This window comes from Alosa sapidissima, chromosome 3 (assembly GCF_018492685.1).
Source record: "Alosa sapidissima isolate fAloSap1 chromosome 3, fAloSap1.pri, whole genome shotgun sequence".
NCBI classification, from domain to species: Eukaryota; Metazoa; Chordata; class Actinopteri; order Clupeiformes; family Clupeidae; genus Alosa; species Alosa sapidissima.
In genome coordinates this window covers 33,818,632-33,846,131 of record NC_055959.1, presented here as the reverse complement: position 1 = coordinate 33,846,131, position 27,500 = coordinate 33,818,632, and the positions used below count along the sequence as shown (strand labels likewise).

The following is a 27,500-nucleotide window of genomic DNA, read 5'->3' as shown; positions in this document are numbered from 1 at the left end:
TGTTCCATTCTTGATAAAAGCTATAAATAAAAAACTAAAAATGAAGCCAGGTCATTTCTGAATGTTGCCTGGTTGTAATAGTACTAGTGTTTTAAACTTTCACTGAGCATTTCTTAACATTTCGTCCCCTTAGAATTATAAGGTTCTATCTGACATTTTTGTCAAAATTGAGTTAATTACATATTCTTATTCTGTGACACCTTAAGAAGATGAGGTGAGGTGAGGTGAGGTGTTTCTTGTAGTTGTATGCATTTTTGGACATTATATCTGAAGAGGTTTGTTCCACTTATCAGTATAACTCTATGGAATTCTAAAACTTTGAAGCTCAATATCTCAGAACTACTCAGAACGTAGATAGAACCCTATAATTCTAAGGGGACGATTTGTCTCATATCATACAGCAAATAGGGGCAGCCATGGCCTACTGGTTAGGGCTTCGGGCTTGTAACCAAAGGGTTGCTGGTTCGATCCCCGACCAGTAGGAACAAATGCGGGCAGGGGAAGTGGTTGAGCACCGCTCTCCCATGCCCACATCCACGGCTGAAGTGCCCTTGAGCAAGGCACCTAACCCCTCACTGCTCTCCCATGCCCACATCCATGGCTGAAGTGCCCTTGAGCAAGGCACCTAACCCCTCACTGCTCTCCCATGCCCATATCCATGGCTGAAGTGCCCTTGAGCAAGGCACCTAACCCCTCACTGCTCTCCCATGCCCATATCCATGGCTGAAGTGCCCTTGAGCAAGGCACCTAACCCCTCACTGCTCTCCCATGCCCACATCCACGGCTGAAGTGCCCTTGAGCAAGGCACCTAACCCCTCACTGCTCTCCCATGCCCATATCCATGGCTGAAGTGCCCTTGAGCAAGGCACCTAACCCCTCACTGCTCTCCCATGCCCATATCCATGGCTGAAGTGCCCTTGAGCAAGGCACCTAACCCCTCACTGCTCTCCCATGCCCATATCCACGGCTGAAGTGCCCTTGAGCAAGGCACCTAACCCCTCACTGCTCTCCCATGCCCATATCCACGGCTGAAGTGCCCTTGAGCAAGGCACCTAACCCCTCACTGCTCTCCCATGCCCACATCCACGGCTGAAGTGCCCTTGAGCAAGGCACCTAACCCCTCACTGCTCTCCCATGCCCATATCCATGGCTGAAGTGCCCTTGAGCAAGGCACCTAACCCCTCACTGCTCTCCCATGCCCACATCCACGGCTGAAGTGCCCTTGAGCAAGGCACCTAACCCCTCACTGCTCTCCCATGCCCACATCCACGGCTGAAGTGCCCTTGAGCAAGGCACCTAACCCCTCACTGCTCTCCCATGCCCACATCCACGGCTGAAGTGCCCTTGAGCAAGGCACCTAACCCCTCACTGCTCTCCCATGCCCATATCCACGGCTGAAGTGCCCTTGAGCAAGGCACCTAACCCCTCACTGCTCTCCCATGCCCATATCCACGGCTGAAGTGCCCTTGAGCAAGGCACCTAACCCCTCACTGCTCCCTGAGTGCAAGGCAGCTCACTGCTCCGGGTGAGTGTGTGCTTCACCTCACTGTGTGTTCACTGTGCACTCTATGTGTTCACTAATTCACGGATGGGATAAATGCAGAGATCAAATTCCTTGTATACGCAAGTATACTTGGCCTATAAACCTGATTTACATTTACAAAACTGTTAAGCTTTCTCAAGAAAGCAGAAGCATACAGTACTGCTGAAGTTGAGCACATGTTGAGCACATTGAACAGAATTACACACAGACTCAGACAACTGTTCACCGAGTGTTTAGTGTATACAGTTCCTGTATGAGATGGTATCAAATAGAAGAAAGTTGTATTTGATAACCACTTAGGATAATATTACAGGAGCAAAACAGCAGCCTTCTAAACAGCTCAGCTCCTCCATTGTCATTTGCAGCAGAAGGAGACAGTTAGGTAGCTATGCAAATGACTTGAAGTATAACCGTAATTTGATTGGTTGGTACCGTCCGTCGATTGGCTTGATTAGCCGGTGCCGTCTGTCGGTGCAGCAACAGCTGAACTTCTCAACGCGAGCGACGGGAGAAACGTGAAGCAACGGACCCACAATTCAGTTCGGCAACGGATGATGCCCATGTAAAGTGAATGGGATGCGTCTTCAGCACTGCAACGCACGAAACTGTGTGTAGAGGCCGTTAGGCTAGCTGCTACTAGAACAGTGGAGAAAGTGGAGGAATTCTAGGATAGGGCTAGAATTCCTCTGTGCCACAAGCAAGATATAATAAAGGAGGAAAAATTTTGAAGGCTTTGAAAAAGAACGCCAAAAGAAGGTCAGAAACACAGCAGAAGAAAGAAAACATGTTTACCTCAGACTATAATGACATTTTTGATGTTGCCCATGAAAATGCAATGGACTTTTAACAAACTTTAAGTCACACCAGCCACGTCCAAGCAAAACATTACAGATTGCACGATTACAATGGGAAACATAATTAGAATAAAGATATTACAAAATACTGTACATCTCATGATGAGTAGTTATTCACCATCATTTGCAAATTGGTAATGACAGTTAAAAGTGATTAGGGGAGATGCGAGAGACACGTATGGAGCACAGCTGAAGATGCACTGTCACGAGATATAAGCAACTCCTCTGCAGGATAATCATTTGAGCAATATTAGGGTAAGTGTTGCTTTTTCCAGCCTATGTTTTCGATGGTAACCCATTGTCAGTCAATAGTGAAAGTAACTGCATATAACTGTCTTGTCGTTGACTGACACCATGGTGAAGTTAGTTTCACTTTGCCAATGAGTTCAAATAATAGAGGAGTGCAAATGCATGAAGGCTTTGCTAGGTTTTAGTAAAGCATGGTTTAGTGGAATGACTATTCCATATGGTCTCGCAAGCAGCCTCCTTCAAATGCGCCGTTGAATGTCAAAATACCGATGCATTTATTTGACATCGCGCTTTGCGCCGTTAAAGGGAATGACAGATGTCACTCTCATTGGTTTAAATGATGTTACAGTAAGCCCCAAACACACCCATGACTGATTAAAAAACCTAGGAACACCTTGTTGCGCCATGTGCTCGACGTTTGATAACGAAACCCCTCCCAATGTGGACTGGACACATCCTACTAAATTTGGCGTCCTAATAAACTTTTGACGAGTGACGATGCCGTTTTGACTGTCATGATAGGGCCCAGTGTCTGCATGTGTACATGCATGTCTGTGTGCGTGTGTGTGCGTGTGTGTGCGCGTGTGTGTGTGTGTGTGTGTGTGTGCATGCTCTGACTGGTGTGGTGCACTCAACCAGATAATGGAGCCCTTCACTGGCCCAAAAGGCCCATAGTGAACACAAACAGTCACCGTTGGCGATTAACAAATCAATTAATGGCCTCGTTATCTCAGCCGGGCTAATTAGCCTCTCTGCAGTGTGTGTGTGCTCGCCTTGTGGAGCCTTTGGGCCCCACCCACACACTCTGCTCTCTTTGTCTGTGTGTGCATGTACTTGTGTCTCTGTGTGTGTGTGTGTGTGTGTGTGTGTGTGTGAGAGAGGTAAAAGACGCCTTCTGTTCAATTGATACTGAATTCAAATGCACTACAGAATTGAATGCTGTGGAAAGAGCACAAGGACACCTTTCCAATGGACGTGGGTGGGTGAACTCTAGAGTGTCTGTGTTTGTGCGTGTGTGTGTGTGTGTGTGTGTGTGTGTGTACAGCTCTGATGGTGTGTTTTGTAACATCCCTAACACCCCTGATGTTTTACTCTTTGATAGAGACAGAAAGGAGGTACTAGTCCCTGAAATAGGCTGTGTCTATGATCTATAAGTATATATACTCTTTTGATCCCGTGAGGGAAATCTGTATATGGACATGGCCTTTTATGTACCTGTATCTTATTTACCTAGGCTGTGAAACTAAGGTCTAGCCTATTGGTGGGTTTAATTGAATTTGAGTAATAGGATACGCAACCATTTACATCTGGAGATAGTTGTTAATTCCTGTAGAGCTCACCAAAATTATAGAAATGATACAAGACACTTATCTCCTATAATCCAAGATAGATTTATTTTGAGTTTTTGAGCATTTATTTTACCAAATGACATGGAAAACATAATTCATTTCATCCACATATTCTTATGCATGATGCACAACAACGTTACTAAGTCAGCTTAAAACAGTGAGAATCAAGCAAGCCTCACGGGCTGTCACGGCCTTAAAGTGACAGGTACTCAATTCGACTTGCACAGCACCAATACAGTGTAATGACATGAAAGAGGAGTTTATATAGTATATACAGTACTGTCCAAAAGTTAAGACACCCATGTTGAAATTGACTAAAGGGAGGAATAAAAAACATCTTTTGCCTTTTGTCTTAATGCCTTAATTAAAAAAAAATAGGAAAAATCAAACCTTTAAGGACATCAATTATTTTTTAATGTATCATATATCGTAAATAAATAAATGTCATTATATAAATAAATGTCTTAACTTATGCACAGCACTGTACATTCTAAATAGTAATAGTTTGTACAGTGGTCTGTGATTAAGCTTTCTAATAATAATGTAAGTAATAATTACTAATAATGTAAATGAAAAAGATGAAAGAAAAACATGAATAATCCTGTCCAAGTACTGCAATAATTTCGGGATCAAAAGAGTATATATACTATATACACTGTGTGGTGTGTGTGTGTGTGTGTGTGTGTGTGTGTGTAATTACAAGTGTGTAAGTCAGTTGCATGAGCAGTGTTTCAATGTTATTCTGTATGTGGTGTGTGTGTGTGTGTGTGTGATTACAAGGGTGTGAGGTCAGTTGCATGAGCAGTGTTTCAATGTTATTCTGTGTGGTCAGGGCCGGCGGAAGGCCCTGGGCGAAATAGGAATATGTAGCCCTCATTAGACTGCGTGCCACTTTCGACTGTGTGCTACCTTCCCAAAAGCCCCTGACTGCAGCGTGCAGATCGGGGCTGGTTTCAATGTGGGGGAGCTCAACAGTGCTACTTTCCAGCGTTACTGGACCGCAAGGAAAAATAAAAAAAATGTTGCGGGACTATTGCGATTGCGAGGCCTCACAGAAAAAATGGTAGCCTACAATTAAGCAGTTAGGCTTTTCACGTAACATAAACATATTATTATTACAGGCTATTATACAGAAATCGGACTACCTAATTAATATGATGCCGTCTGTAAGGTGTGCATAAACGTGACATTAGGAACGCAGTTCGAGTGTCGCTATCTCATATCACCCTGCGATAGGACCATCTTATTGCGGGGAAACAGGCTCATTGCTCCCCTGATTCGGTGACATGGTGAGATTCAGATTTTACCTTAGGCTATTACATTGTGGTCCCTCTGCTACGTTCCACTGCTAGCAACCTGATGATTCAGGCTGAAGATCACCCCTACGCGGGAGAAACGTTTTTCAACCTGTCCTGTGCACTTTTCTGTATTCTGCAGCACTAGGCTTTGAACGTCTCATTCATGACTGTTATTTAACCGATATCACTGAAAATGAATTACTGTACTGCTCCCGCATTTAAACCGTCTATGTCATTACTTGACAATCAGTGTGTTCTCAATGTTGTAGCCTATAGCTCGCCACGCTGTGGTGCCCCAGGGCAATTGCCCAGAATGCCCATGCCTTCCACCGGCCCTGTGTGTGGTGTGTGTGTGTAATTACAAGGGTGTGAGGTCAGTTGCATGAGCAGTGTTTCAATGTTATTCTGTGTGTGTGTGTGTGTGTGTGTGTGTGTGTGTGTACAGCCTCCCTGTGTGGTGACACGCTGACTACTGGAGCCAGACTGATATGTGCTTTTAGGGGTCACTGGAGGATTGTGTCTCAATACATGCTCTACCTGGAGTTTAGTGTGTGTGTGTGTGTCTAGTGTGTGGGTAGTGGGTACGTGTAAGGAGAAAAGCAATGTATTTTCAGTTGAGGTGACCTTCACAAAGGAGTATCTCAGTGTCTCTCTTTGTGTGTGTGTGTGTGTTCATTCACCACACCCATCTTTGCACTTGGTTGAGAAGAATGGCAGCACCAGTCTCAGGTAATAAAAGGAACAAAGTTCACTTCTTTGTCACACAACCCCCCCCCCCCCTTTCCTCTCTCTTTTTGTCTTTTTGTTCGTCTGTCACATATTAAAAAGACCAAAGTCCATATCCTTGCCTCTCCTCTCCTCATCTCTCTCTTCCTCCCCCTATCATTTCCTCTTCTTTCATCTCCTCTCTCTTCCCCCCCTATCCTTTCCTGTCCTCTCCTCATCTCTCTCTTCCTCCCCCTATCCTTTCCTCATCTCTCTGTTCCCTCTCTTCAGACCGCTTGATTCACTGGAGAACTTGACAAATATGACAGATAGCCAGACAGTCAGGCGCACACCTCAGACATGCAATAGAACCGCAGACATGCAATAGAATCGCAGACATACTATAGAACCGCAAACATACAATAGAACCTCAGACGTGCAATAGAACCGCTGACGTACAATAGAACCTCAGACGTACAATAGAACCTTAGACGTGCAATAGAACCGCAGACATACAATACAACTGCAGACATGCAATAGAACCTCAGACGTGCAATAGAACCGCAGACATACAATAGAATCTCAGACGTGCAATAGAACCGCAGACATACAATAGAACCGCAGACATACAATAGAACCGCATACATACAATAGAACCTCAGACGTGAAATAGAACCGCAGACATACAGGTGCTGGTCATATAATTAGAATATCATCAAAAAGTTGATTTATGTCAGTAATTCCATTCAAAAAGTGAAACTTGTATATTATATTCATTCATTACACACAGACTGATATATTTCAAAAGTTTATTTCTTCTAATTTTGATGATTATAACTGTCAACTAATGAAAATTCCAAATTCAGTATCTCAGAAAATTACATAAGACCAATACAAAAAAAAAGTTTTTTAGAAATGTTGGCAAACTGAAAAGTATGAACATGAAAAGTATGAGCATGTACAGCACTCAATACTTAGGTGGGGCTTCTTTTGCCTGAATTACTGCAGCAATGCGGCGTGGCATGGAGTCGATCAGTCTGTGGCACTGCTCAGGTGTTATGAGAGCCCAGGTTGCTCTGATTGTGGCCTTCAGCTCTTCTGCATTGTTGGGTCTGGCGTATCACATCTTCCTCTTCACAATACCCCATAGATTTTCTATGGGGTTAAGGTCAGGCGAAATTACTGGCCAATTAAGAACAGGGATACCATGGTCCTTAAAGGCGAACTATGCAGGCTTTTTAGCTTAATATGCAGAATTTACATGAACTTAACAGCTTCGGAGTCATTGGAATGGTTATATGACTTGTTTGGAGTTGAATGGTGGCCGTCTTGCTTCCCCCTAGCACCTGTGAGCGGAAAAACAAGTTGGAAAATGAAATCTGCATCTCCATAAAGTTGGTCAGCAGCAGGAAGCATAAAGTGCTCTAAAACTTCCTGGTAGACGGCTGCGTTGACCCTGGACCTCAGAAAACACAGTGGACCAACACCAGCAGGTGACCAAACCATCACTGACTGTAAACTTTACACTGGACTTCAAGCAACGTGGATTCTGTGCCTCTTGAATCTTTGAACTTGGACCACTCAGCAGCAGTCCTGTCCTTTTTGTCTTTAGCCTAGGCGAGACGCTTCTAACGCTGTCTCTTGTTCAAGAGTGGCTTGACACAAGGAATGCGACAGCTGAAACCCATGTCTAGCATACGTCTGTGCGTGGTGGTTCTTGAAGCACTGACTCCAGCTGCAGTCCACTCTTTGTGAATCTCCCCCACATTTTTGAATGGGTTTTGTTTCACAAACCTCTCCAGGGTGCGGTTATCCCTATTGCTTGTGCATCTTTTCCTTCCCTTCCCCTCTCTATTAATGTGCTTGGACACAGAGCTCTGTGAACAGCCAGTCACTTTAGCAATTACCTTTTGTGTCTTGCCCTCCTTGTGCAAGGTGTCAATGGTCGTCTTTTGGACACCTGTCAAGTCAGCAGTCTTCCCCATGATTGTGTGGCCTACAGAACTAGACTGAGAGACCATTTAAAGGCCTTTGCAGGTGTTTTGAGTTAATTAGCTGATTAGAGTGTGGCACCAGGTGTCTTCAATATTGAACCTTTTTACAATATTCTAATAAAAAGAATATTGTGAAAACGTCCTCAAAGTATGTTTGATATTAGTCTGGCTATTGGCCATCCCCTTGGTACACTTCACTTCTACAACGGTCTGGGATCTCGGCTATTGACGAACGTTTGCAAGCTGGATGCGTGGACTCTGTAGAAGTTTGAAACGATTGGATCTGATTTCACCCAATCGCTAACGTTTGGCCGTGACGTATGTTATGCGCCAGCTCGATCGTGAAGTAAGCTACACTACAACGCTCACCAGAAATTGTGTGCGTTGCCTACAACAACCATTCCCCACCAGAGCGAACAAGATGGATGTTAATGACCGATGCCAGCTTTGCGATACAAATTTAAGAGTTAGTGGAAGAATAGCAAATAGCAGATTAGGCTACTATTCGACAGTAGGCTAAGGTTGAAGATAACATATTGTAACGCCGATGAGAAGTTAGGAGACGGGGAGGCTGATATATCGTTCCAAAACTCCGGTAATTTATTTCCTATAGATGTACAGACTAGTGCACGGGCAACAGGAGGTGTCCACTACAAAACAACAAACTGATCGCTGATAAATCACGGTTTCAATCACTCATCATTCACACTCATCGGCCAACAACACAACGCAACACAACTCACTCGCACGTAATCCAGTTCTACTCTGACTAAACTTTCTAGACGTCTTAGAACCCCCTATTCTATTCCCTCCCCTTATCAATCGCTAACCTATCCGAACCCCTAAATATTCCCTCCCGGACACCTCCCCCCAATCAAAACACATCAGAACTCATTGACACATTATATGACACAGGAGGGAGAGGGAGGCACAAACACTCGCACACACACATGCGCACACGCCGGGAAAACAGAAGACACAGGGGAACACAGGGGAAAGCCCAACACGGGGGCAAAGAGCCTCGACGCTACAATATCATCCCAGTTGTCAAAGCTAGATGTGATCTTTGAAACACACGCCGCTTCGTTCATACCGGGTCTGCCGCACATGCTGTAATTTAATATCGAGGCTACTGCGCGATACAAATCAAACTTTTTCCAAATCCCGTAGGGAGTAGGGCCAAGACATCTTTGCCCGAAATAAAATGTGTCAAACACTGCTTTTGTTCGGACTTCAATTCCTGAATATTTGGAAGCATAGCCAGCACTGACTGAATTGCTTCATTAACTTATGCCATTGCCAACTCCTCGAGGACTACAATTCAAACACAGCGCAGAATCTCAACGTCGTCTCTCACAACTCCCGCCTCCTGCTCGCTGATTGGCTCGGGGTCGAATTGCAAGCGAGGCCAATGGCCGGAATCCCAAACGGAGTCGTGGAGGGAGATAATGTATTTGTAATAAAGTCTGGTTTGTTTGTCCGAGTTTCCCACGGTAACAATGGGGGGCGGGGCTTAGTAACGATTTCTAATGTTTTTATGGTCCAGGCTGGACCAGGTTGTTTTGGTTGCCGTTTTTGGAGCCTGGGCTGTCCACAGAGACCGCATTTTCTTTACAGTGTATTCAGGGCACAGACAGCTAGCGGATGGTGAGGTGATGTTTGCTGTATGTGGCAAAAAGGTTTTAGCTTAGAAACGGCGTAACATCGCTTAGAGCGCCTTTAAGTTTAGATTCCAGTGTTTCAGTTTGCCATAGATGTGACTTATTTATCTACAAGTGCTGTGTCTTATTGGGCTTGTGTGTGAGTTTTGACATAATGAGCCACATTCTGCAAAAAGTGTGTAAGCAATTGGCAAACACTGCAGTATCAAATCCGTCTCTGTCAGGCAGTGGCGTCTGTGTGTGTGTGTGTGTGTGTGTGGTGTGTGTGTGTGTGTTTGTGTCTGTCTCTGTCAGGCAGTGGTATCTCTGAAGTGTGTGTGTGTGTGTGTCGTGTGTGTGTGTGTGTGTGTGCGTCTCTGTTAGGGAGTGGCGTCTCCGAAGTGTGTGTGTTGGTGTGTGTGTGTGCGTCTCTGTCAGGGTGTGTGCGTCTCTAAAGTGTGTGTGTGTGCGTCTCTGTCAGGGTGTGTGCGTCTCTAAAGTGTGTGTGTGTGTGTGTGTGTGTGTGTGTGTGTGTGCGTCTCTTATGTGTGTGTGTGTGTGTGTGTGTGTGTGTGTGTGTGTGTGCGCGTGTGTGCGCGTGTGTGCGCGCGTCTCTAAAGTGTGTGTGTTTGTGTGTGTGTGTGTTTGTGTGCGTCTCTAAAATGTGTCTGTGTGTGTGTGTTTGTGTGTGTGTGCGTCTCTAAAGTATGTGTGTGTGTGTGAAGTCCATGTCCTTGTCCAGCAGCTCTGATGACCGCTCTGTGGCGTAGCTGAGGGCATTTGGGATCTTTATATAGTCTGGAGTTCCCTGTGTCTTCACTCTTCACTGAACGTGAATGTGTGTGTGTGTGTGTGTGTGTGTGTGTGTGTATGTCTGTGTGTGTGTCCTCATTTGTGCTCATGATAATGGCACATAGAACAGAAAGGAACCGGAAAGTCTGGTGTGAACATGGCTTTATTACTTCCTCCTCTCCTCTCTCTCTCTCTGTCTTTCTCTTTTTTTCTCTCTCACTCTCACTCCTTTTTATTTAGTTCTGTCCCCCCCCCACACACACACCATCTCCGTTCATGCACCTATGCATTGAATAGCAAGTTGTAGATTCTCTTCTACAAAAGAATCGATTCAATGGCTGCATTTATCTGGTGCGTGTGTGTGTGTGCGTGTGTATGTGTGTGTGTGTGTGTGGGTGTGCATGCATGTGTGTATGTGTGTGTGTGTGTACAGTATCTGTGTGTGTATGTGTGTGTGTGTGTGTATCTGTGTGTGTATGTGTGCGGGTGTGTGTGTGGGGGGGGATAGTGTGTGTGTGTGTGTGTGTGTGTGTGCGTGCGGGTGTGCATGTGTGTGTGTAGGTGTGTGTGTGTGTGTGTGTATGTGTGTGTGTATGTGTGTGTGCTCGTGTGCACGTGTGCACGTGTCTGTGTGTGTGTGTGGATAGCTTTTTACGTTTGTGTGGTTTGGTGGTCAGTGTAGTCAGTGCATTACACAGTTTCCTCTCTTCAACCTAGACTGGTCTCACTATAGTTTGGTGAGACACACACACACACACACACACACACACACACACACACACACACACACACACACACACACACACGTTCATGTGTGTCATCTCAGTAGCAGAGGTGCATGCATTGCTGTGAGAGTGTATGTGTTTGTGAAAGTGTGTGTGAGTTTGAGCAGGCTCTGTGTACAGTATGTGCATGTATAATGCACAGTGGCCGTTGTAAGAAAGCCCACTTGAGTGTGTGAGTCTGCTGTGTGTGTGTGTGTGTGGGTGGGTGGGTGGTGTGTGGTCAGGTTTATAGGACAGTTTAGCAATGTCTGCACTGTTGTGGGGTGTGTGTGTGTGTGTGTGTGTGTGTGTGTGTGTGTGTGTGTGTGTTTGCTGTTACAACCTACAGTACAGCATGACAGCATAAGGATGCAGTCCTCTTCATAATCCTATACAGGGCCATATCTATGATCCCATATAATCCCATACAGGGCTATGTCTATGATCCCATATGATCCCATACATATAGAGCCATACTGGGTCATGTCCATGCTCCCATATAGAGCCATACTGGGTCATGTCCATGCTCTCATATAGAGCCATACTGGGTCATGTCCATGCTCACATATGATCCCATATGATCCCATATGATCCCATACTGGGTCATGTCCATGCTCCCATATAGAGCCATACTGGGTCATGTCCATGCTCCCATATAGAGCCATACTGGGTCATGTCCATGCTCACATATAGAGCCATACTGGGTCATGTCCATGATCCCATATAATCCCATACGATCCCATATGATCCCATACTGGGTCATGTCCATGGTCCCATACACCTTTGATCTAATGTCGCTCCTGGTGCTTGTCCACTCAGGGTTTGCTGCAGGTGGACATACGCAGCTCTGCCTCTGTAAACAGGAAACAAACAAACAAACAAGCCATAAACAACCACAGCCAATCAGCACCTCAGGAGCATCAGAGAACAGAAGAGACATGTGGCATTTGATTGGCCTTTGAGTTTCAATATTAACAAATTAGCAGACTGCACCTTTAACCCAGAGAGACATCTGGCTGCTGAGATGCAGCATCAGCTTACAGAGGGAGGATGATTCAGCTGTGTGTTACCGTGGCGACTGCATCAGCAGCAGGATGACGGAGGTATGCTGGACAGGGAGAAGAGAAAAAACGCCTCATAGAGGAAAACGTATTCAAGACCAATACTCACTGCTAAAAGCCCAAACGTCTCATAGAGGAAAACATATTCAAGACCAATACTCACTGCTAAAAGCCCAAACGTCTCATAGAGGAAAACATATTCAAGACCAATACTCACTGCTAAAAGCCCAACAATACTCACTGCTAAAAGCCCAAACGTCTCATAGAGGAAAACGTATTCAAGACCAATACTCACTGCTAAAAGCCCAACAATACTCACTGCTAAAAGCCCAAACGCCTCATAGAGGAAAGCGTATTCAAGACCAATACTCAACGGCTAAAAGCCCAAACGTCTCATAGAGTAAAGCATATTCAAGACCAATACTAAAGACGTAACAGCCCAAACGTCTCAGAGGAAAACTAATTCTAGACCAATACCCACTGCTAAAGACGTAACAGCCCAAACGCCTCATAGAGGAAAGCGTATTCAAGACCAATACTTACTGCTAAAGACGTAACAGCCCAAACGCCTCATAGAGGAAAACTAATTCTAGACCAATACTCACTGCTAAAAGCCCAAACGCCTCATAGAGTAAAGCGTATTCAAGACCAATACTCACTGCTAAAAGCCCAAACGTCTCATAGAGTAAAGCGTATTCAAGACCAATACTCACTGCTAAAGACGTAACAGCCCAAACGCCTCATAGAGGAAAACTAATTCTAGACCAATACTCACTGCTAAAGACGGAACAGCCCAAAGCTTTCGTGCCACAACGGCGACGCTTGTTCCCTGTGAAGGAAAGGTTGACACATGACCTCAGGTGACCCTGAAGTGGTCATGTGACGGAGGCTTGTTGTAGACTCTCGGGAGGTGGTGGCGTCCATGATCTCGTTTATGGGAGAGGCTGCAGGACCTGATGTGGATGGCCTCCTTCACACCCCGTTAGAACCAATGGCTGTCTCTGTGAAGGATCTTTCTAGAAAAAGCCCCTCTGCCTCGGCCCTACGATACGATAGTCTGTAATGCTGACTCAGAAACCCATCAGGCCCTGGCCCGGCCCAGATGTGGCCCTGCTGCGGCTTTAACTCCTACAAGTGTCTGTGTGTGTGTGGATGGGGTGGTGTCGTTATGGCAACCAGTTCCACAACAAGTTCTCGGAATCTTGGAATTGTTTTACCACAACAAACACTAATTTTGGCAGCTGCTTGTAGTCACCGAGTTGATTTGCAATGCGATTGCAATTATGATATCTGACCACTGACCACATATGGATTTATGACATCTGGGCATTGCTGTGATTCTGGGTAACATAACTCTGGTTGCTGTGACTGCTTGCTTTCCGACTTGTGGAAAGGATGTGTGTGTGTGTGTGTGAATGTTGTGTTTTGGTATGATATTGGGCTCCTGCTGTAGTTTTGGGTCTGATTTCTGGCTCCTGCTGTAGTTTTGGGTCTGATATCTGGCTCCTGCTGTAGCAATGACTGTAAATATACGTACAGTAGTCAGTGTGCTGTAGTTCTGGTTCTAATGTAGTTCTGGTTCTAATATGTAGTTCTGGTTCAAATCGGTAGTTCTAGTTCTATATGGGCACTGCTGTAGTTCTGCCCCAGTGACAGTCCAGCTCCTCATTGCTGTTTGGCTGAGTCATGCTGCTCTGTGTGTGTGTGTGTGTGTGTGTGTGTGTGGCTGAGTCATGGTGCTCTGTGTGTGTATGTGTGTGTGTGTGTGTACACTGTATGTGTGTGTGTGTGGGTGTGTGTGTGTGTGTGTTTGTTATGTATGTGTGTGTGTGTGTGTGTGTGTGTGTGTGTGTGTGTGTGTGTATGGCTGAGTCATAATGCTCTGTGTGTGTGTGTGTGTGTGTGTGTGTGTGTGTGTGTGTATCAGGGTTGTGCACAATTCGAATTGCAATTCTGCTTCCTGTTTGCTACCTCAATTGAAATGCAAGTGAAATTCAAGAATTGAATTGGAATTGAAGAGCCAGTTTCAATTCAATTCTGGAATTTTGCACTAGCCTGGTGTATATGTGTGTGTGTGTGTGTGTGTACAGTAGGAGAACACAGTAGTGCTGGAGTGTTCTTCCTCTACGTGCTGCTGAGTTACTGTGCAGTGTTGTAATATGAACCAGGCCTGATCACTAGGATGAAACATTAAGACATGTTCTAATGAACGATTCTTTCTCTCTCTTCCCTTGTATCCCTCTCACCCTCCCTCAATCCTACTCTCTCTCTCTCTCTCTCTCCCTCTCTCCATCCTTCTCTCTCTTCCTCTCTCTCACCCTCCCTCCATCCTTCTCTCTCTCTCCTTCTCTCTTTCTCACCTTACCTCCATCCTTCTCTCTCTCCCTCTCCCTCCCTCTCTCAGACCCTGACTGGGTGTCGGTGACTCTGGGGGTGTTCCTGTGTCAGGGCTGCTCTCTCCTCCACCGCAGCCTCCCCAACATCAGCCGCCTAAAGGCCGTCCAGGACCCCGCATGGGAGACCGCAGAAGTGGAGGTGTGTGTGTGTGTGTGTGTGTGTGTGTACATATCTTTCCTGACTTCCCAGACCTAAATTTACATTTATTTACATTTACATTTATTAATTTAGCACTATTATCCAAAGTGACTTATATATTTAAATTATATTACAAAGTCCATTGTCCCTGGAGGAATTTGGGGTTAAGTGCCTTGCTCAAATGCACAATGGTGGAAGCCAAGAATTGAACCCACAACTTTTCTGGCTGCTGCATGCTAGCCTAGCTCCTTAGGTCAGACCCCCCCTGAGAATGTCAGAACAGCATTTATTGCAAAACATTGCCAGTCAAACAGACATCCACACGTCATCATTTTTTTCTCAAACAGACATCCACACGTCATCATACGTTAGTCTTTCAAACGGACATCTACACGTACTCATAGCCTCTCAAACGGACATCTACACGTACTCATAGCCTCTCAAACGGACATCTACACGTACTCATAGCCTCTCAAACGGACATCCACACGTACTCATACGGTAGTTTCTCAAACGGACATCTACACGTACTCATAGCCTCTCAAGCGGACATCCAAACGTACTCATAGCCTCTCAAACGGACATCCACACGTACTCATAGTCTCTTAAATGGACATCCATACGTACTCATACGATAGTTTCTCAAACGGCATCCCCACGTACTAGGGCTGTCACTTTTGTGAAAAAATCGTGTTCGATTTTTGAGACATAAGTGTTCATTGAATCGATTGTAAAATCGATTTTTCATGTCTAAAGACGTTTCCATTTTCAACGCCAAATATAGGCCAATCCACAAACAACTAACAGGCATTAACGTAAAGAGGGCGCTTGTAGACGCAAGCCAGCAATATTTCTGATGATTTATTGGCGTGAAGTTTCGCGCACAATGACAAACAGGAGTGCAACATTCTCGAAAAACAATAAGCCGAGTGGACTGCCATTACATCAGTGACAAACATTACTGCAGTCTTCAACAACGTATCTGTGTCTGTGTTTACGATTAGAAATGTCAAACAAATTTTGCCTACATAGAACTCGATTGCACAGTTTGCATAGCCTACCGCTTTGTTCTTCTCCATAGGTTGATATACCAAAAATCCGAAGTAATTCCACATCGAACTCCTCAAGTTATTAGGGCCTATCACTCGTCTCTCTCATGTCGCACGGGTTGATCGCGTTGTCCTCCATTTTTTGGCAAAACACGAGCAGCACAGCAGCTGATTGAAACAGCTGTTTCCGGTGCGTAAAATTGGTGGGAATTTTCTTTTTAGCTTTCGCAATGCTTACTGCACTTCGGAATTCTTTTATATTCTTATAGTCTTGTTTGTGAATTTTGTTACATCTGTCCTTTTTATTTGTTTAATTCGTTTAAAATTAATAGTGTACATATTTGGTTAAAATTGATTCCCTATTTTAGTTTTCGAAACTTGTGTTGTTTGGTCCAATCGATTGTGCAATCGATTTTCGAACGTAAAGTAACAGCCCTACCACGTACTCATAGTCTCTCAAATGGACATCTACACCTACTCATAGTCTCTCAAACGGACATCTACACATACTTATAGTCTCTCAAACGGACATCCACACATACTCATAGTCTCTCAAATGGACATCTACACGTACTCATACGGTAGTCTCTCAAACGGACATCCACACGTACTCAAAGTCTCTCAAACGGACATCTACACCAGAGTTTCCGCTAGAAAAAAAGAGTTTTCGTTTTCCGGACATTTTGATGATATGCCGGTCAAATATATTATCGCTTCTTAATTAGTCAAATTGAGGAAAACTGGAGATAGGCTACCTTAAGAATGACATAATCAAGCTAGAATGCAACATGTTCATTAGCCTAACTTAAACATGCCTAAGATCTAGCCAGTATCTTTTCATGGACAGCAAGAGTCCACTTCATTCGTTGTTTTAAAAAGGCTACGTTGTTTGTTGCTGCTACCCACGTTCTCCACATCTCCAGTGGTGACTGTTTAACTTACACAGATGCGCACATACAAGAATGAGCGCTCACACCACTACCCCCTAATGCTATGCCTGTTTATTTGATAACAATAAATCAAGAAATGTTTCCTATTCTGGGAAATGTTTAGTTTCTTTTTCTTTCGGCCGCGGTTCAATGATACCGTTTAATTGTGCCAGAAATTATCCGCGGACCAGTAATCTCCTCGTCGAGGAGGCCCTAACCCTGCAGATCATAGACAGAGAACGCATAGGCCTACTGTATGCTTTGGGTAAAGAACATTTTGCATGTCCAGTGTAGGCTACACGGAGAATGACAATGTCTTGGAGCGGCCGCATCCCCCGCAACTCCACTTCCAATGTCACTGATTCGCCAGATACGCCCGACACTTCTGCTTTTTATCTGGTGGTGGTGGAGTTGACCGGACATCTAAGGCTTCAGACGTTACCAATTTATCATCATCCATCGCGTCTGGCCTCTGAAAAAACGTTTAAGGCTAGTCTGCCTGGGCCTGGCCATGTTTGAACCGCCTCACTCATTTGTTCGTTGTTTAACATGGACGTTTTAAGCGTGCGCTTCCTATTTGAAATGCAGCATAGCTATGCGTGTTGTTTAATAGCTTACTTTTCAAACGGTAGAGCCTGTTCATTTAAAAACATAGACAGAGGACATATAATATAGGCTTACATATTAAGGCTTATTCTCAAATTCAGATTGTGTTAGGGGACGGGATAGCCAATTTCAATCGGACAATCGGAGAGATTTAATTTTGTCGGACATTTCATTTTTTTCTGACCAATGTCCGGTAATTACCGGACAACGGAAACCCTGATCTACACGTACTCATAGTCTCTCAAACGGACATCCACACGTACTCATAGTCTCTCAAATGGACATCTACATGTACTCATAGCCTCTCAAACGGACATCTACACGTACTCATACGGTAGTTTCTCAAACGGACATACACACATACTCAAAGTCTCTCAAATGGACATCGATGGTCTGGCCAGATGGGTCCTGCTAATTCCAAAGGATGTTCTTATACAGACACATAGTTTATGATGTTTTCAGAGCTTCTGAAGTCTGTAAACACACACACACACACACACAGACACACACACACACACGCACACACACACACACACACGCACACACACACACACACACACACACACACACACACACGCATGCCCAGATTACAGTAATCCTTTGGAGAGCTTTGAGTTTTGGGCCAACGGCCACCTGAGAGCTCCGTAGGTCTGCAGTTACTCAGGGGTGTGTGTGTGTGTGTGTGTGTGTGTGTTTGTGTGTGTGCCTGTGTGTATGCTTGTGAGCGTGCCTGTGTGTGTGCGTGTGAGCGTGCCTGTGTGTGTGTGTGTTTGTGTCTGTCTGTGTGCGTGAGTATGCTTGTGTGTGTGTGAGAGAGAGAGTGAGTGTGTCTGTGTTTGTTTGTGAGTGTGTGTGTGAGTCTGTGTCAGTTTGTGTATGTGTGTGTATGTTTGTGTGTGTGTGTGTGTGTGTGTGTCTCTCAGCCAAAGAACAGCCAAAGATTGGGATTGGGGCAACGTAATCCCTCAGATGGACATGGTTTTTGGAATGACCACAGACAGATGCCACAGCTGTTTGTCTGTCTGTAGGGGTCTTCTGTGTGTGGGTGTATATATATTCCGTGCGTGCGTGCGAGCGTGCAGGCGTGTGTGCGTGCGTGTGTATGTGTGCTCCATGCGAGCACGTGTGTGTGTGCGTTGGTGTGTGTGCTACCTCCAGATGTTGTGTCTGGTATGGCCGGGTCCATCTGAACCCTTTTTTCCCTGCTCTGCATGCAAACTCAGAAGGGTGTGTATGTGAAGGTCACTCCTTCCTCCCTCGCCCACTCTTTCTTTCTCTTTTTCTCTCACACACACACACACACACACACACACACACACACAGACAGACAGACACACTCGTTCATCCCTAATGAGGAGGGGCGCACACACACATGCACACACACACACACACACACACACACACACACACACACACACACACACACAGGGGGGCCTCCTGTAAGATGCTATAGGCTATCTATCCTCTAGGCTAGGGCTGCTCAGGATCATGCTGCATTGGACTTCATCAGGCACTGGGCCATATTAATGACATGGCCAATCTCATCAAGAGGACAGTACACTCAAGGGTGTGTGTGTGTGTGTATATAATATATATATATATATATATATATATATATATATATATATATATATATATATATATAGTCATTATTTGTTCGATATACATTCTATAAATCCATAGTTAAACAGCATGTGTGTGTGTGTGTGTGTGTGTGTGTGTGTGTGTGTGTGTGTGTGTGTGTGTGTGTGTGCACACTGTGGTCTTTCAGTTGGTCACCTCACTGGGGAACCTTGCGGCCAAAGCCAAGTATGAACAGAGTGTCCCTGCTTTCTACTACAGACCCAAACACACAGACTGCAGGTGAGTGGTGCGGTCCTGAGCTAAACATTTTACTGTCTCTGTGTGTGTGTGTGTGTGTGTGTGTGTGGGGGGGGGGGGGTTGTGTGTTGTGTGCATGGGTTTGTGTGTTGTGTGCATGTGGTAGCTGTTCAAGCTCTTGCAATAATGTACTTTTTTAAGAAGGAAGACTGCGTATGTGGGTTTGTGTGTGTGTGGTGTGTGTGTGTGTGTATTGTGTATGTATGTACTTTTTCAAGAAGGAAGACTGTGTGTGTGTGTGTGTGTGTGTTTGTTTGGTAAGTGGAGTTCTTCTACCAGTTCTAAAAATGTGGTATCGGTACAGTACTTCCCCCATTATCTGGTGAAGGAAGAGACAGTGTGTGTGAGAGAGAGAGAGAGCGTGAGAGAGAAAAAGAGAATGAGAGAAAGAGAGAGAGAGAGAGAGAGAGAGTGTAGGGGTTGTGAGAGAAAACAGAACAGGGGTATGGGGGCACCGTTAGCAGCTCAAACCAAATGATGCAGAGATGCAGAAGAAGATAGGAGAAGAGAGAGAGAGAGAGCAAGAGAGAGAGAGAAGAGAGAGAGAGAGAGCAAGAGAGAGAGAAGATAGGAGAAGAGAGAGAGCAAGAGAAAGAGAGAGAGAATATAGGAGAAGGGATAGAGGGGAAGAGAGAGAGAAGATAGGAGAAGAGAGAGAGAGAGAGCAAGAGAGAGAGAGAAGATAGGAGAAGAGAGAGAGAGAGCAAGAGAAAGAGAGAGAGAAGATAGAAGAGAGAGAGCAAGAGAAAGAGAGAGAGAAGATAGGAGAAGAGAGAGAGGGGAAGAGAGAGAGAGAGAGAGAGAGAGAAGATAGGAGAAGAGAGAGAGCAAGAGAAAGAGAGAGAGAAGATAGGAGAAGAGAGAGAGGGGAAGAGAGAGAAAACTGCAAAGTGGAAGGATGTCAGACCACAGTGATAATGCAGTTTGTGTGTGTGCGTGTATGTGTGTGTGTGTGCGCGCGTGCATGCGGGAGTGTGTGTGTGTGTGTATGTCTGATTATTTGTGTGTGTGTGTGTGTGTGTTTGTGTTTTAGGTGTTCTTTTTAATATCCTAGATACCTGCAGTAATGCCTTCAATCTATAACAATCAGATAATACCCGACACAAGCAGAGCAAAACAGATTGGGATGGGAATAAACAGAGAGAGCAAGGGAGAGGGAGAGAGAGAGCAAGGTAGAGAGAGAGAGAGAGAGCAAGAGAGCAAGGGAGAGAGAGAGAAAGAGAGAGAGAGAGCAAGAGAGAGAGAGAGGGGGAGAGCAAGGGAGAGAGAGAGAGCAAGAGAGAGAGAGGGAGAGAGCAAGGGAGAGAGAGAGAAAGAGAGAGCAAGGGAGAGAGAGAGAGCAAGGGAGAGAGAGAGAGAGAGGGAGAGAGCAAGGGAGGGAGAGAGAGAGAGAGCAATGAATGAAACACAATGTCTTATGAAACACAATGTCTTGAGTAAAAGCCAGATTGGATTCTTACCAAATTATCGCACTACCGATCATATTTACACCCTACACACCCTAATAGAAAAACATACCCAAAATCGAAATAAATTGTTCTCTTGTTTTGTTGACTTCAAAAAAGCTTTCGATTCTATTTGGCACAATGGATTATTCTACAAATAAATTGAAAGTGGTGTAGGGGGTAAAACATTTGACATTATAAAATCAATGTATTCAGGAGCTAAATGCGCCATTAAAATTGGATCCAAATGAACTCAATATATCCCTCAAGAGTGCGGAGTGAGGCAGGGCTGCCCTCTAAGCCCGACCCTATTTAATATATATATAAATGAGTTGGCGACTATACTGGAAAAGTCACCCGCCACTGGACCCACTCTGCACGACAGTGAGGCCACATTCCTGCTCTTTGCAGATGATCTAGTCCTTCTTTCATCAATGGAGAAAGGACTCCAAACTCAACTAGACCTGCTTCCAAAGTTTTGCCAGACCTGGGCCCTGGCAGTTAATACAAACAAAACCAAAATAATGACCTTTCAAAAAGGATCCAGATATCAGGGAAGAGAGCATACATTTAGCTTAGGACCACAAGTAATTGAACATGTTACAGATTATAATTACCTAGGCCTTAGAATCAAGTACAATGGAATATTCAACATGGCAGTGAATGAACTAAGAGACAAGGCACGCAGGGCTCTATATGCCATAAAAAGACAAGTTCCTTTTGAAATTCCAATCCAAATTTGGCTTAAAATATTCTCATCAGTGATAGAACCAATTGCCCTTTATGGCAGTGAAGTGTGGGGTCCACTTACAAATCAGGAATTGGATAAATGGGAAAAACATCCAATTGAGACCCTGCACGTTGAGTTCTGCAAAACCATCCTAAAAGTCCATCAGCATTCAACAAACAATGCGTGCAGGGCAGAATTAGGATAATATCCTCTTCTAATTAAAATTAAAAAAAGGGCAATCAAATTCTGGAAACACCTCAAATTAAGTGACCCACACTCTTTCCATTACAAAGCCTTTCAATACCAAGAGTTGAGCAAAGACAAGACCTCTCCTACCAACCTGGTCCACAGCCAACCTTTTCTACTAACACATACTAACACCCCAGGCGTGCAAGACCAGGTCCAAATTACCCAACATACTCCACCAAAGCAAATTTCCTCATATTTAAAAGATAATTATTATCAATATTGGCAATTAAAAACCAAATCACAAAGCAAAATGCAATGCTATTTGGCCCTAAACAGAGAATATACACTTGCAAATTACCTGACTAAAATTAAAGAAACCAATTTGAGAAACATTTTGACGAAATACAGACTCAGCAACCACCGCTTAGCTATAGAAACTGGCAGACACAAGAAAACCTGGCTGCCCAAAGAGGAACGCTTTTGTAAGCAGTGCAATGGCAATGTTGTTGAAACTAAACTCCATTTCTTAACAGAATGCAAAACATTTCAAGCAATCCGTGAAATCTACTTCCCAAAATTTGAAGAAAAATATCCTAATTTTATGACTCTACCAATCCAAAGCAAATTACCTTTTATTTTGGGTGAAGACAAATCCAGCTGTATCATAGCTGCCCAGTACATCCTTGCCTGTCACCAACTGAGGGACAGTGAGTGACTTAAATCGAACCTACATTTGTACATATTCTCACACAGAAACACACACGCACGCACACACACTGATATACTGTATCTCTAGCCACACACACGCGCACCCTCACTACCCTCTGTTTAAAAATGAAATTGTATTACGATAATTCATACTATAGGCTGCCTATATAAATGTCCGTTTAGGCACATAATTCACTGATACATTCCTTGTCTGTTGTTATGTCCATGTCTTATACCTGTATGTTCAATGTATGTAATAATTGCTTTACAAATGTCTAACTATTTGTCATGCCAATAAAGCACTTTTGAATTGAATTGAATTGAATTGAGAGAGCAAGGGAGAGAGAGAGAGATCTTGGCTTGTCTTCTCTTCCTGTAGTTTGTGATTCCAGTGAGCTTACGTACAGTACTGAGAAGAGGTATGAGGTTGGCCTCTATCTCGGTGTACCTGGACAATATCTGCTAATCCACATTACAGAATGTAAAAAGCAGAATTGAGATAGACTGAAAGACTGACTTAGAATTGGTGTGGTACGATGAAATGGTCTGATAAAAAGCACCTGTTTCAAACAGCCTGTCTGAGTGTGATAAATACAGAGCATTAATAATTAGGCAATACCCCTGCTTTTAGGCTACTATTAATACCAGCATCTGTTTATTAAGCAGCAATATCCTGCTTTTAGGCTACTATTAATACCAGCATTTGTTTATTAAGCAGCAATACCCTGCTTTTAGGCTACTATTAATACCAGCATCTGTTTATTAAGAATTAGGAATATTGTCCCTGCTTTTAGGCTACTATTAGTACCAGCATTATTAAGCAGCAATATCCTGCCTTTAGGCTACTATTAGTACCAGCATCTGTTTATTAAGCAGCAATACCCTGCCTTTAGGCTACTATTAATACCAGCATCTGTTTATTAAGCAGCAATACCATGATTTTAGGCAACTATTAGTACCAGCATCTGTTTATTAAGCAGCAATACCCTGCTTTTAGGCTACTATTAATACCAGCATCTGTTTATTAAGCAGCAATGCCCTGCTTTTAGGCTACTAGTACCAGCATCTGTTTATTAAGCAGCAATACCCTGCTTTTAGGCTACTATTAATACCAGCATCTGTTTATTAAGAATTAGGAATATTGTCCCTGCTTTTAGGCTACTATTAGTACCAGCATTATTAAGCAGCAATACCCTGCCTTTAGGCTACTATTAATACCAGCATCTGTTTATTAAGCAGCAATACCATGATTTTAGGCAACTATTAGTACCAGCATCTGTTTATTAAGCAGCAATACCCTGCTTTTAGGCTACTATTAATACCAGCATCTGTTTATTAAGAATTAGGCAATACCCTGCTTTTAGGCAACTATTAGTACCAGCATCTGTTTATTAAGCAGCAATACCCTGCTTCAAGGCTACTATTAATAGCAGCTTCTGTTTATTAAGCAGCAATACCCTGCCTTTAGGCTACTATTAATACCAGCATCTGTTTATTAAGCAGCAATACCATGATTTTAGGCAACTATTAGTACCAGCATCTGTTTATTAAGCAGCAATACCCTGCTTTTAGGCTACTATTAATAGCAGCTTCTGTTTATTAAGCAGCTTGCCACTTTTAAACACATCTGAGCAGATGCGTGTTGGCTGATGTTTAGGCCGGCTTGGTTCTCTTTGAAATGCTGTACCCCATTGAGAACCTAAAAGCCACTCTATGGAGCCATTTGAGTTATATCTTTATTAACAAGTTTTGACGGATAAACCACACTGTTGGCTCTTGCTGCCCTTGCTCTGCTATGCAGTTCTGTGGTGTGGACCAAGTAAAAAAGGCAACCAGCAGTAGCTTGAGCATCAGTGATTCAGATGTACAGTAGCATGCTAGCAAGGAGGCTAACACCAATGTGCACGTCTCTTAAATGCACCCTTAACAGTTTTTTGACCTTAACATAATGTTTTATGCTGTCTATAGAGATCTCTGCTATGCTGCTAACTGCATTCACTTACCAGTTTACTTTCTTTTTCCCCCCAATTTATTTGTAAGGGACAGTGTGCAATTAAAACATAAATGTAAACATTTGATGCATTGTACCAGAGTTAGCATTGGGCTAATTTACATCTGTAGTCCCACAGGAAGCACAAATACAATATACAAGCACAAATACAAATACAACATTTTAAAAACAAAACATCGCTCAATAAGTGAAAAAAAAACATGTAGCAAATATCAATAAGTTACATTTGTTCCACAGGTACACATATACGCAACACAGGGGTGTAGCGGCGTGCGCCGCACACAACTCAACACCCCCCAATTCACACACACACGCACGCACACACACACACCTACCCTAACCCAAAGTTATGAGGAGTGATTAACTAACATTGTGTGTGCATTGTTGAGAGATTTTTAAGTATTTTTTTAGATTAGTTTTAAAGCTACTGAACAAGCCACAGCATTTTATAGTGTCTGGGATGGTATTCCATTGGGTAATGGCATTGAGAGAGAAAGCTGCCTGTCCAAAGGCTGAAGAATGAAAGGGTTCAGCAGTCCCAGAGTCCCAGAGCAGAGTCAGCGGCATGGTAGGAGACAAATTGGCGCAGACAGGTAGGGGCCAAGCCTTTTAAAATTTTGTAAGCTATGCACAGATTTGAAAATACTCTAAAATGTTCAAAGGTGAGTAGATTGTGTTTGAATAGTATTTCACAATGATGATACCTTAATGGCTTTTTGTCAAATACTTTCAGAGCCTGTTTGTACAAAGATTCTAATGGCCTGATTGTTGTTGGACTGGCCTGCCCCCAACAGGTAATACAGTATGAGATGTGTGAGAAAATGAGGGCATAGAGAAATATCTTTGCAGCCTCAGTGGACAGAGAGGATCTAATCTGTCTAAAATTTGCCATGTTGTATTTAATAGTTTTAGTCATTTTCTTAATGTGTTTTTTGAAGTTGAGGTTTGAGTCTAATACAACACCAAGATATTTGAATTCAGTGACAGTCTCAATTTGTTCACCCTTAATTCAGATGTTTACTTCTGGGGTGTGCAGCTTAGTTTTAAAAAAAAAAAACATGGCTTTTGTTTTGCTTACATTTAAAGTAAGGCAAGATTGGTCTAGCCACTCAACCACTCTATCCAGGGCACTGGCTAGTTTCTCAGCTGCTAGCTGGGCTGATTTAGCATGTGTATATAGAACAGTGTCGTCGGCGTATAGTTGTACCTCTGTTCCATGACAGTACTGTGGAAGGTCATTGATGTAAAGACTAAAAAGTAGTGGGCCTAATTGAGATCCTTGAGGTACACCCATTGTGCACTTCAAATTGCTAGAGCACACATCTTTGATTTTCACACACTGCACCCTGTTGGATAGGTATGACAATATCCAGGCAAGTGTTTTAGACGAAAGATTGAAGTTAACGGTGATTAACGGTGTCAAAGGCTTTACGCAAGTCTACAAATACAGCTCCAACAACTCCACCTTTGTCCAGGTGTAATCTGATATGCTCTGTTAGGTGTAGGATGGCTGTTTCTGTAGAGTAGTGTTTTCTAAAGCCAAACTGGGCAGGGTTTAAGCCAGGGTTGCAGCTGTTAATGTGGTCATTTAGCTGTTTTATGACCACTTTATCTGCAATCTTAGAGACTACTGGCAGTATACTTATGGGTCTGTAGTTACTGACTACATGACGGTCTCCAGATTTGAAGATGGGAGTCACAATTGCATGTTTCCAGTTGTTAGGAAATTAACTATGTGCAATGGAGAGGTTTACTAAGTGAGTAATAGGGGAAATTAAAGTAGCTGCATTTTTTTAATGAACACTGTGTTCTGATGGAAAGCATATCTGCTTTTTGAGTTCCTTAGCGAGCAGATCACTTTCTTTACTTCTTCTTCACTGGCTATGTCTAAGTCAAAGCCCTACCCTGCAGCATTCAAGTTGCTGTTCTGTTCCATAAATCTGAAATTGTTTCCTAGCTCCTAAACAGATTCAATAAAAAAAGAGTTAAATGTGGAGGCAATTGTAGCACTATCGTCTATTGTTTTGCCCTGAATGGTGAGCTGGATGTCATGTGAGTGATGTTGAGGTCTCCTTGTCAAGCTGTTAATACTTTTCCAAATGTCTTTGCTATTACCTTTAGCCTCGTTCATAAGTTGGAGAAAAAAAAGTGACTTAGCCAATCTAAGCTCATTAATCACTTTGTTCCTTAAACCTTTGTAAGCCAAAATGTCAGTGTCTCTTTTAGTCTTAATGGCCCTTTTTTAAGTGGTGTCCCTATTTTTCATCAGTTGCCATAGGTTTTCACTGAACCAAGGCAGGTTGGTCTTGTTTCTATTTTTTCTCTGGATTTTCACAGTGAACTTATCTCTGACAGCATTGATCTTTGATGTAAACATCTGACAGCTAAGCTCCAGATCTTCAGAGGATAGTACGTCACTCCAGTCAATATTGTTTATCTCATTGTCAAATATATTTTGTTTACTTTTAGGTATACAGAGAGTGTTTGTGTGGCGTGGCGTTGGTGTAGTGTTTTGAAATCTTTTTTTGGTTAATTTCCTTGCCACCAGAGTTAAATTGTGATCAGACAAACCAGTAATCAGATTATAACTTTTTGTTATCCTTTCACATTTATTAGAGAAAATTAGGTCAAGTTGTGTACTTGAGCATTTAGTGATCCTGGTTGGGCCTTTTATCAACTGTTCTAAATGGTATTTGTCTGTAATGACCTTTAGCTTTTTCTTTTTAGTCTTATCTTCCCAATTAAGATTGAAATACCCCATGAGCTTCTGATGCTAGCTACTGCAGCTAGCCTGCTAACTGTACTCACTTACCAGTTTACTGATGCTAGCTAGTTACTGCGGCTAGCCTTAGAGCTAGCACTGCTGCTGTCTGTAGAGATCTCCACTATGCTGCTAACTGCATTCACTTACCAGTTTACTGATGCTAGCTACTGCGGCTAGCCTTAGAGCATCAACCTGCATCAAGCCTGCATCAACGTTCTCATTCACACCGAGTCCAGGCATGTTCCAGTCTGTCTGTCACCATAGTTTTCATCCTCCTCAATGATGCACACATTCACTTATAACCCTGGTCTCAATCTGCCTGTATGTGTGTGTGTGTTTGTTTGTGTGTGTATGTGTAGGTGTGTGTGCTTGCATGCGTGTGTGCGTGCGTGTGTGTGTGTGTT

The 27,500-nt window shown here is 43.6% G+C and overlaps 1 protein-coding gene and 1 long non-coding RNA gene across 2 annotated transcripts in view; one reads left to right on the top strand and one right to left on the bottom strand.

Moving 5' to 3' along the window:
* LOC121704900 overlaps positions 1-5,524 on the bottom strand; it is a 6,500-nt gene extending 976 nt beyond the window's left edge. The window contains exons 1-2 of the long non-coding RNA XR_006030679.1: positions 5,448-5,524; positions 4,104-4,108 (exon numbers count right to left, since the gene is read on the bottom strand). This is a non-coding gene — a long non-coding RNA (uncharacterized LOC121704900). The remainder of the gene's footprint in view (positions 1-4,103; positions 4,109-5,447) is intronic.
* The window catches only part of LOC121704898 (arf-GAP with dual PH domain-containing protein 1), a 48,377-nt gene that overhangs the window by 9,119 nt on the left and 11,758 nt on the right, over positions 1-27,500 (top strand). The window contains exons 2-3 of the mRNA XM_042085438.1: positions 14,654-14,784; positions 19,140-19,231. Coding sequence (XP_041941372.1) covers positions 14,654-14,784; positions 19,140-19,231 — 223 coding nt within the window. The remainder of the gene's footprint in view (positions 1-14,653; positions 14,785-19,139; positions 19,232-27,500) is intronic.